This window comes from Chenopodium album, chromosome 13, assembly GCF_948465745.1.
Source record: "Chenopodium album chromosome 13, dcCheAlbu1.1, whole genome shotgun sequence".
Taxonomy (NCBI): Eukaryota; Viridiplantae; Streptophyta; class Magnoliopsida; order Caryophyllales; family Amaranthaceae; genus Chenopodium; species Chenopodium album.
Window position 1 is genome coordinate 53,223,067 of NC_137846.1, and position 11,896 is coordinate 53,234,962.

General features: G+C 32.3%; 1 protein-coding gene across 1 annotated transcript; it reads left to right on the forward strand.

Moving 5' to 3' along the window:
- Positions 1 to 1,927: 1,927 nt before the first annotated feature.
- LOC145574962 (uncharacterized) lies at positions 1,928 to 6,998 on the forward strand. The gene is made up of 4 exons (XM_081632865.1): positions 1,928 to 2,379; positions 5,308 to 5,757; positions 5,837 to 6,143; positions 6,245 to 6,998. The coding sequence occupies exons 1-4, from the start codon at positions 1,975 to 1,977 to the stop codon at positions 6,376 to 6,378; spliced, it is 1,296 nt and encodes a 431-aa protein (XP_081488991.1). The 5' UTR covers positions 1,928 to 1,974; the 3' UTR covers positions 6,379 to 6,998.
- Positions 6,999 to 11,896: the final 4,898 nt, after the last annotated feature.

The following is an 11,896-nucleotide window of genomic DNA, read 5'->3' on the forward strand; positions in this document are numbered from 1 at the left end:
AGTCGCCATTGCTAATCACCAAAACCAGGCCCCGAAGCAGTTACAATGCGCTCTAAAGAAGCCCGTAGGGCCACGTCAAAAGAAACCTATGCCCTTTTTTTCAAAGTATATTATTATTATTATTATTATTATTTTTTATTTTATTTTATTATTTTTTGAGAATTAATACAACAAAACTTTAAAAAATGATTGTTAACAATTTTATTTTACTTGAGAGGTATATTAAGGTTATCAAAATAGATTAGACTTAAATTGGTACTCATCTCCAAAAATTGTCTAAAAATCCGTAATTTGCAAATTTAGGCAACTAAAAAAAAAAAAAGAGAAAGTATTAATAATTTCCTTTACATAGTATTAATTACCTCTAATTAGATCTAAACAAAGGTACATAAGTTTTGATAAGTGAAATCCGGCAAGAAAAATACAATGGCAGGACTCGTAGTACATGCATTATCTACCTTGTATTAGTTGTAAGTTGTAAATTATTGCTACGTACTTTTTCAATCTCATTTTTCACAACTCGATTGTAATTAGAAAATGGTATTCAACTTTCACATAAAATGCTTGCCTGAATGTATTGAAACTGTACTTTCCAAGTTTCCTACAATTATTATCATTTCTCAAAATGAATTCATACACATCACGCATCCAATTTTCCTTGAAATCTAACAGAAAAGGACATCCATTCTTATAAAATAATTGTGAAAAAATTCACATTTGCTTCATTCTTTTTACACTCTTTAAACTTTCAACACCTTTTAGTCAAAAATTATAACACTACTTCATCAAACAAATTCTAATACAACTTTTACATTCACAATTAAAAACCAAATTATATATTGTTTTGCAAGAGGTCGAAACTAAAGATACAACAATTAGATTTCCATACGAAAGAAATCATCATACAATAATGTACTAGCATTAGACAAGGGGATAAACTTTCAAATATTATTATACTTGGGTGTAATTGTTGCATACATTATTATGGGATGCTCAATTCACATTCCTAATATTAGTCTTAGTTTTATGTATTTATTTTTTTAACGCACTTTTAGTGTATTTTTCTTTTCTTTTCTATCTACTAGTCTTTTTCTGAGACAGAGGGACCTTTAGATTCTAGTGGTTTATCCCTTAAATAATAGGTTTTTTTTTTTTTTTTTTACATCTGTGTACTCTATTTCATCTTTAAAAATTGATGACTAAGAAGAAGATAAATGTATAAAACAACAAAAACCATGTGATTAGGCCTTGTATTGACCAACCTTACCTTAAAACTTAATATAGCCAACACATACAATAAACTTGACTTTTCTAACAACTTAAACCTTTTTGTCTAATAAGGTTCTCATCCACCAAGGCATAAATGCCTATAAATAGTCATTAAATGAAGATTAAGATTTCAAGGTACGTTTACTTATTCTTGTACTTGTACACTCACCATCAAGCGCTAACGTAGGTATCATAAGAGATTTCCTTAGAATAACAATCGAGGTTAGCTTACAAACATCCTTATTTGCATGTATAAGTTCGTTCTTTTAAAATCAAAATATTCAATTCCTATGTATAAATCTGTTTTAAAAATTAATCGTAAAACTTTCATACGCAAAACATAGTGAAGTAATTGGATCATATTGTGACAACTAACACAACTTTGATTATTGATAGGGGAACAACTAATTAGTATCAATTTCGAAAACTATTACTATAAGTAGTTTAGAATTTCTAATTAAACTATAGAGTAGTCGGCACTAACTAAAAGACAACCAAATAAGAGCATAAAATCTAATTGCCAAATACACCAAAACTTTTGTGATCCACAATAAAACAAAGGGTCCCATTTGTCGTATTAGTGGCCAAGATTTAATTTCACACTATCTATATTTCCCTTCTTTTCAATCATTGTACTTATTAATCTACTTATCAAATATAAAAACACTTATCAAATTTTTATTTCCTACAAAAAAAAAAAAAAAAATGGCAGAAGATGAAGTTTTAATTTCCAAACACCAAAATAAATCATATAATCGTAGCTTATCTCATGCTAACGATGAATTATGTACTGTACGTTCTTATTTACGTTACATGTGCGTAGACCAATCAAGTATTTACAATATTATTCTTTCATGGACCGTTTTCATCATTTTTACCATCATAGTTCCTGCATTTTCCCATTTTTACTTGGGTTGTGAAGCTTGTGATGCTAAGCACCATCGGCCTTACGACGGTATCGTGCAGCTCTCGCTCTCTAGCATCGCAACGTTATCGTTTTTATGCTTGTCTCAGTTTGTTAGGAAGTTTGGTGTTCGGAGGTTCTTGTTCTTTGATAAGCTTGTTCATGAGAGCAACTCTGTTAGGAGTCACTATACTTCACAACTTGACGTATGTTTCTAATTCCTTTTATTTATTATTGCTTGATTGCTTGTCGATATTTTATTTTATTATAATTATTACTTGAAATTAAATAGAGTTTTTATTTGACATTATTATTATTACTCGTCTTTTATTGGAGTGAGTTGATTGATCGAGTTTATTAATTAAAATTTTATAAAATTATCAACTTTTTAACACGTTAAATTATTTGTTTCGTGCGGATATATATAGGAGTTTCTAATTTGAGTGAAATTGGATTGTGTAAGGTGATCTTGTATTCTTGAACTTTAGTGGTACTATAACATAACAACAGTACAAGTATGATTTTAGTCTACATTTGTTAGATTGTGTTAGGTGAGGCTTGATTATTGATTTAGGTGAATATTGTTGCTAGATTTGGTCCTTGCTACGTTCTTGTTATTTGTTAATTGTTATGCCTTTTGAGACCAATGATAAGGAGAAACATTATGAATTACGAAATTTATTGGAATTAGGAAGATTAAAAATGAAAAAAACTTTACTAATCAAGTTGATAAGGAATACGACGTATTTTTAACTTATCCAAATGATCAATAGATGCTATATATATAAAATACTCATTAACTCATATGTAAAAATGAACAAATTAAAAAGGTTATAAGCACTAATCTCTCACGAAAACATCAACTAATTCTTATCTTCAATAGTTACTTTCGAAAACAATTTTTTTATTTTTTTTCTTTCTTATCGGCTTGTAGTTCATTTCATTAGTTAACTCTTATCAATCAATTTCATCTATGTTTTTCAAGAAGCATTAAAGTATTTAAGTAATATTTGCCACTAAATGATTTATACTTTGAGGATGACATTCATCTTTACCACCTATATCGTTTAAATAATGATATTTTTTTATTGTATTTTTAGAATCTCGCATTACTTTCTACTTCCAGGTTATGACACCTATGCCGATCACAATAGTATAAAAATACTCTCAACATTTTTCTATACTTTGCGGTTTACAACCGTATATATATCTATCTAAGAAATGGATGATCCATGTCCGTGGAAAGGATCTCGTCCTCAAAAGAACAAGCTTCCCATGACCCTATATTCCGCTTTCAATTCACAAAGTATCTCATTCCAACACAACATGTGGCATCCATTGCGGATGAGATTGACAAACCTTTAATTTTTATTAATAATGAGTTTGACAATATTATGATTTCTTTATTAAATGATGAAAATGACAACATGCTAATGTGTTACATTAGAGTATTAGACCTACCTATATAAAACAAAACAAAAAAAATAGCACAACTTATCACAACTTTATTCAATCTTCCCATCATATAAATTGTTTACCAAACCCAAAAAACAGTAGATAAAAATTGCAAGAAACCCAAAAAAAAAAAAAAAACCCACAAAAAATGGAGGAAGAAGATTTAATACCCAGAAATGAAAAAAAGACTTATACTCGAGTATTATCACATGCACAAGATGAATTGCAAAGTTATCGAATTTATCTACGTTGGATGTGCGTGGACCAATCAGATTGGTTGAATACTATCATATCATGGTCTTTATTTATGGTGTTTGCAATCATAGTCCCTGCATTTTCGTATTTTTACCTCACATGTCCTTCGTGTGATGACAAGCATAGACAACCATACGACGCCGTTGTGCAGCTTTCATTGTCAAGCATTGCAACGCTGTCGTTTTTGTGTCTTTCTCATTTTGTGAGGAAGTTTGGTGTCAGGAGGTTCTTGTTCTTTGATAAGCTTTACAATGACAGTGATTCTGTTAGGCATCATTATACTACCCAGCTCAATGTATGTTTCTAATTCTGGAGAATTTTTTAGAATAATTTTTGTTCATGTTTTAGGATTTTTGATGATTTTTGAGGTGGGGTTTGATAATTGAATTGCATGATTTGATGGATGAATTTGGTTTTTTGGGTTAATTTGGTGTTTTAATAGGATAATGATGTAGACGAGATTTGATCAGAGTTCGACCTCTCGCGACTTTGACCAAATAGCTAAGCTTTTGTGGTTTTTTGGGGTTTTATTGATCGATTGAATTGAGTGATCTTGTAGTTGAGTTCAAAGTTTAATGGTGTTTTAATCTTTTAATTTGATGGGTTTTGAGTGTTAACTAATTTTAATCTGGGTGATATTTATTGCTGCATTTGATTCCTTGTTGTAGGTTTGATGGTTGATTCAATTGGATGTGAATTTGTTTATTTTTTGTGGCCTTGTGGGTATTGTTATTACTCTTGAGTTTATGGGAAAGTCAGAAAATGGACCAATTGGCAATTGTTTAAGGAGTATTTTATTGTTGTAGATTGGATTTTGCACATTACACATTCGAGTACATAAAAAGATAATGCTTAAGTGAGTTACACTCCTTGGAGAAGATGTATTCTTCATAATAAAACAAAGAAGATTTTTATGTGAATAAGGAGTTTAGTATAATGGAAGGACCAAGATTGTTGTTGTCGTCGTTGTAGTGGCTGTAGTCGGGGTTGTCTTAGGTGACACTCCTATAGTAAAAACCAAAGAAGATCCAAGTTTGATACTTGGAGGGTTTGGAAACCTCTTGTCATATATGCTTTGGAGGAAAAAGTTTAGCTGGAATAGGGTCAACTGTTAGTTTACCAATATGCTTGACATAAGAAAACAAATAAGGAGTACATCTTAACAAAACAGCAATCTACATACCTTTGATGGCCTAAAATTTTGAGTTGCTATTTCTATTACTACAGGCATTTCATGCTAAATGCCTTGGATTGGGTATGGCATTATTGAATACTATAGTGGCATGTTTAGCTGACCAACAAAAATTTCCAACTAGTCAAGTGAAATTTCTTATGGTCTTCACTATTTACAAACTTTCCACTATTGTGAATTGATTAATGATAGTAGTAATGATGAATTAACTTTGTTTTTTTGGTTTATGCAGAGATCATTGAACATTCTGTGTATATTTGTTATCCCATGTTTTGTAGCTGAATGCGCATATAAAGTCTGGTGGTATGCTACTGGGGCCTCCCGAATTCCCTTCTTGGGTAATGTCATCTTGAGTGACGTTGTAGCCTGCTCATTGGAGCTAATCTCATGGATTTATCGGACCTTAGTCTTTTTTCTGGTCTGTGTCCTCTTCCGTCTGATATGCTACCTCCAGATATTGCGGCTGAAGGATTTTGCGTCTGTTTTTGAGGTAGATTCAGATGTGGCTTCTATTCTAATAGAGCACCTGAGGATCAGGAGGCACTTGAGGATCATAAGCCATCGTTACCGTGCATTTATTTTATTTTCCTTAATATTGATCACTCTGAGCCAGCTTACTTTCCTGGTGTTGACTACCAAACCTAATGCTGATATGAGCATATACAGGGCCGGGGAACTAGCAGTATGTCTCTTTTTTAATCATCTGAATACTAGTTAATGCTCTGAAACCACTTTATTTATTAATACTACTTCTGGTGCAGCTCTGTTCTGTGACTCTATTGGCAGGGTTGATGATAATACTGAGAAGCGCTACAAAGATCACGCATAAGGCACAGGCAATCACCGCTCTATCAGCCAAGTGGCATGTCTGCGCAACGATTGACTCCTTTGTCACTTCTGAGACTGAATTGCCAGGAGCAAACCATACTAATGCAGGTCTCTTTGATCCTAGGAGCTTAGATTCAGATGACGATGATGCAGGATCTGAGGAAGATGATGTCGATACTACCAAATTGCTCCCGGCTTATGCCTACAGCACGATCTCATTCCAGAAACGACATGCTCTTGGTAAGCTTATACTCGTGTTACTTAAAAACAGAAATATTTATGATTGCTTACGTAGATAGATATTGAAGCTTATATATTGCACTCTTTTATCTGTATGGCAGTTACATATTTTGAGAGAAACCGAGCTGGAATTACGTTGTATGGATTTATGCTGGATAGAACTTGGCTCCAACTCATTTTTGGTGTTGAATTATCCTTAGTACTCTTCTTGCTCAAAAAGACCATCAATTTTTAATGAAGTAAATATCATATTTTTTAGTGATTTGGCTCCTAAGAACATATGATTCATATCTCTCCCCTGCTTGATCTCCATGAATCTCTCCCTTTCTGCCATTTGGAGTGAGCAAGGTGCTGCAGCCTTGCAGGGCTGAAGAGAGAGACAGAGAGAGAGAGAGAGTTTAAGCTGATGTATGACTTGTTTTGCAGTCTTGGTTCGGTCTTCCTACAAAGAGGCACCATTGCAGTATAGTGAGCTTCACCATTTTGTTCAGTATTTATAATGTTCTATACTCCTTCCTGTTGTCGATTCTTAGACCCCCCCCCCCCCCCCCCCCCCCCTTTTGTTATATTGTAATTAACACCCACGCTCTCCATGGTATATCATATGCGCTTTTTTTTTTCTTTTTTTTGCTGTATTATGTCATACTGTAATCAGCAATTGTATGGCAGTATGGGCTTGCATATTCCTGTAATATGGTCTGATCCTGTGCTGTAATCCTACGAGCTACGACTGTATGGTCCTGTGTTGTAATCTTATGGCCATACGCTTTTGTGTTGTAGTCTTATGCCTGCATGTTATATTCTTATGAGTTATGACATAAAGATAATGGAAGATTTGTTTTTAATTTTTTGCAACTGAAGCTTTAATCTTCTCATGTTTTTGCTACATAAATTAAGTTAGTGAAGGAAAGACTATTGCTTGAAAGAGGCTTCAGCAAACAGCAGCTATGCATTCAGCTGACATACAAACTTGTACCCTTATTATGTAATGCTGGTAAAGTTGTGGCTTAGTACGTATTACGATATTGTTCGCTTTGGGCCTAGTTTCCGCGGAATTGTTTTCAGAAACGTGCCGGAGTAAGTGGACACTTATAAGCAAGTCATGACTTCCTTATTTTTTATCGATGGGGGGTTGCATATCTCAACGTAACTCAATCCATAGTTAATGCTACCCCTTTCGGCCTCATGATCGAGTCTCACTCCTATACCATGCTAGGATTTGGGAAGTTGATATAGTCCAATATGTATGCATTACCTTAGTTATTTAATTAGATAAGTAAGTACTTACGTAGCTAAGGGTTTGTTCTCTTCAGCTTAATTTCAGTTCAGTTCAGCTCCAATCAGTTCAGTTCTGTTCAGCTCAGCTCAGTTCAGTTCAGCTCTTAATTTCCTTCTCTCAGTTCAGTTCAACTCCTAATTTCCTTCTCTCAGTTCAGTAAATCAGAACAGACCCTAAGTTACAACCAGTTAGTTATTGGTGCAACGGTGATTGGAGCTACACTTGGTAAGGAGGACCGTGTGTTCGATCCCGTGCAACAACAATTGACAGGGGACTAGAAGGTAACATTGAGTCCTAAATTTAAATTAGCCTAAAGGGTAAAGCGGGTGAAACAAAAGGAAAAAAAAGTAGTAAGTTACACGGGAATTGGAGACTATGCTTAAAAAATTTCCAGTCATTTTCCTGAATTTCCTGTAAATTGGCAAAAAGAAGTCAGAATGTTATGTTGCCAAAAACAAAAGAAGCCGTAATGTTCAGCATCAGCACATGTGCAAAGTCCGCAATGAGCATAGATTTTGCGACACTCCAGCTTTAGTCAATTGACCATTAGTTGTCCGTGGGCCGTCAATCAAAATTTAGCCAAACTAGTGCTTAAAAAATGTTTGATTGACATTATACACTGACTAATTCAATTTGTAAATGTGGCTTCCTTAGCTTTACAAATTTATAGGGAGAATTTGATCTACTACTATCTAAGACTATCCTCTCTTCTTCTCACAGTTATTGGTCTTCTCACCATGCAATTTTTTATTTAGGCGGTTTGAACAAGTCATAACTTAAAAATATGTACATGTTATATCAACCAAGTGACTTAGCTAGACTCATTAATCGTCATATATTTCATCATGTAGGACACGTTCGATCATCCTTCCAGACCTTCTTTCCTGTTCCTCCTCCACCACCACCGGTCCACCACTCAACCCACTATGACTATAACCCCATCACTTCACAATACACCTCCTACTATAATACTCTTCCTCCATATACCACAAATCACAACCTACAACGGCTACAAGGCTACAAAATTCTCTAAATCTTCCATATGATTGTAACCTCAAAATATTTGTGGCATTATGTTTAAAAAAGGATTAAAAAAAACAAAAACTAATAAAAAATATAATTATTGGGCCAGCTATTTGACTATGTACTTTAGAAGTATTCTTAATAACTCTTTTTTTATTGCCTTATCCTCAAATCGTTATCTTATTATGTGGCAACTTATGATGTAAAGTCATCAACTATTTTTCTTATTTAGCTTATTTCGGTTAGCCTTGTGCAATATATAGCTCTATTAGAAATTTAGAATCATTATTTGTCAACACCAAATAAATAAAAATAAAATCAAATTAAAATGTCAGCAAATTGATTACATAATCACCAATATTTTTTAGTGATTTGTTGCTTTCGTTCTCTTAAGAAAAGTGACATATTATCAGAAAAAAAAGAAGTGACATATATTATTTTATTAGAAGAATTGACAGATTTTACTCCTATAGGCTATAGCTAATTTGTTGTAATCACCATTGTTCAAAAAATAAAATAGAATTTGTTGTAATCACCAAAAGAATGAATAACTATAGGTGCATGACACCTATATAGTTTAAAAACAAATAGGATGACAAACTGTACCACTATATGCATAATATATGACAGGTGGTAGGTATTTTAGGAGAAAATAATCAACGACATAGGATGGCAAAAAGTACGATTACATGCGTAATATTACACAAAAAGTACTATTAAAACAACTTATATTTTAATGGTACATTATTATACATGCATAATAGTACATAAAAATGTACCACGGTGGCAAAACATCAAATAAATAAATAAAAAAAAAAAAAATAATAATAAAAAAAAAACTCCTATTTTATGCCTAACAAATGCGTGCTATGCGCCTAGATGCACCCACAAAAAAAATATACTCCCTAATAATTCATTTGAATGAAACAGATAATTTAATTACACACAAATTCTAGAATAATAAAGTATTATTCAAGTATAAAGTGTATAGGTCAACTATCTCATGATTCTAAGAGCAAGTCTTGACTGGTTGATTATGAATGGATTCTTCATTATCTGTAAGTTTAATAACTTCTTGGGACCTATAAATACGTCTAGTATTAGATTACTTGATGTTGATAACCTAACCCAATCTTGAAGGGTGCCTACATTACATAATTGACTCGGTTTTACTAATTTTATTCTGATCCAATAATTAATATGACTAATATTGATTGATTTATGGCAATAAATTAATCAACATTAATTCGAATATTACATGAATTATTGGCTAGATACCGAATTGGATGAATTACACTAGAACATTACATGAACCTAACTTAGGGCCTGTTCATATTTACTTAATTTCAGTTCAGCTCCAATCAGTTCAGTTCAGTTCAGTTCAGTTCCAATCAGTTCAGTTCAGTTCAGTTCAGTTCCAATCAGTTCAGTTCAGTTCAGTTCAGTTCAGCTCTTAATTTCCCTCTCACATAAAATATTCATTTCAGCTTAATTCAGTTCAGTTCAGTTCAGTTCAGTTCCAATCAGTTCAGTTCAGTTCAGTTCCAATCAGTTCAGTTCAGTTCAGTTCAGTTCAGCTCCAATCAGTTCAGTTCAGTTCAGTTCAGCTCAGTTCAGTAAATATGAACAGGCCCTTATTCAAGTACATAATTTTCACCTCTAACATTATCTAACAAATACAGGACAATTGAATGAAATAAAATCATTCTTTTTACACAGCTACATACGACCATTGTTTGCATATATACCCTCTTTTATGTTATTGTGATTTACTGACGCCTTCTTAACAAGGAGGTTTAATAATATGTTTTAGTTGTGAAAAAAATTCTAATATGATTGAAATAGAATAATTAACCTCTTTTTAATCACGCATTAATATTTACTTGTGAGACAACTTACTTCATACTAAACCTAGAAAACTGAACTTGACCAACAAAACCCATTATAGGGGTATACTATACCAAAAATGTAGTTTTATTGAAACTAAAAAAAAACAAAAGAAATTAAAGGGAAAGGATCGAAATTTAAAAATATAAAAAATGTAGTTTTATTGAAATTAATAAAAGAAAAAAACAAAAGAAATTAAAGAGAAAGGATTGAAACTAAAAAAATAAAATAAAATAAAAAATTGGCTATTTTTGGCCTATATAAACACTAATTTCTATGATCCTAGCTAGAGAGAAAAATTTAATCCTATAGAGAACTCAAAAGATTAACTCAAAAGATTTCACCTCTAATTTCCTATGTAATAATTTATTAACTAGTGTGTCTCTCGAACGATGCCCTGTATTGCTAGTTTGTACTTTGTACTTCTTTGATTTGATAATTATATTCAAACATTTGTATAACTAGTGTACAATTTGGGCGTTGCCTCCGATGTTACGGTTTTTTTTTTACCTCATACGAAGTATGTATTTATTTTCTAATCTTGTGAAGAATAAAGAAATTACATAACCTCTAATTTGAAAGGATTATATAATGTTAATTACTACCTCCGATTACTTTTATATGCAACTTTGGAATATTTTATATCTCATAATTAATACTTCAAAGTTGTATATAAGTAATCGGAGGTAGTATGTGAAATTTAAAACACTAATAAAAGTTGGTTGAGATGATAAGTGTATAACCTTTATTGGTTAGAGGTTGTGAGTTTAAATCTAGATCAAGTCATAGTTAATCTATTTTGTTAAATAAAGTTGCAAGCTTACGTGTCGCACGTATTTTGAATAGTGACGTGACACAGTGACATGGTGTCATATACATTGAAAAGTGCCACGTGTCACCGTTTTTTTAAAAGGAACGCCTTTTAATAGATAGTATAGATATAGATATAAATTTTCATAACTTCTTGTTAGATTAGGAATAATTTGCAAAGTTGCATGTTAATTTATGTAGTTAATGTTATTTTAGTTTAGTGTATTCATCTTTAACTCATTATAGGATGCCCTAAAGCCACATCCATAATTTTCCCGTAATCAATGAGCTAATAAAGTCGAAAGCTTAAATTGTTCTTAATTATGATTCAAAGTATGAAGTTGACAACTAGCTTGACAGCTTAAATTGTAAGTTTGTAACAAGTAAAACTAGGACCTATTTAAATGAACACTCTTTAACCTTTCCATTTCTACGACAAAACTAGGTGAGGACGTGCCAATTATCAACAAATCGGCCGCAATCACATAAAACCTACGTACTATATACAAGTATTTTTTAATATTTTTTTTCCCCCTGTTTGATACTACACTTTTGACAAATTAATGCAAATCTTAATTTCATGTCACAATACTACGATCACAAGTGTCAACATACTTAAGGGTCAGCCTTAGCTTAGAATGTTTAATTAATAATTAGCTGTTTAAAAATCAATGTGAAGGTTGCAATTTTAGGATGTGGCACAATATTGTTGGCCATATAAGCACATTTGACGGGCATTGATTGTGCCAAGACA

What these genes read in the sequence shown, in the direction of transcription:
- LOC145574962 (XM_081632865.1), top strand. Translation starts at nt 1,975, where the DNA reads ATGGCAGAAGATGAAGTTTTAATTTCCAAACACCAAAATAAATCATAT. An exon ending in ACAGGGCCGGGGAACTAGCA is followed by an intron (nt 5,758 to 5,836) that starts GTATGTCTCTTT and finishes CTTCTGGTGCAG; the next exon opens with CTCTGTTCTGTGACTCTATT. An exon ending in CCAGAAACGACATGCTCTTG is followed by an intron (nt 6,144 to 6,244) that starts GTAAGCTTATAC and finishes TCTGTATGGCAG; the next exon opens with TTACATATTTTGAGAGAAAC.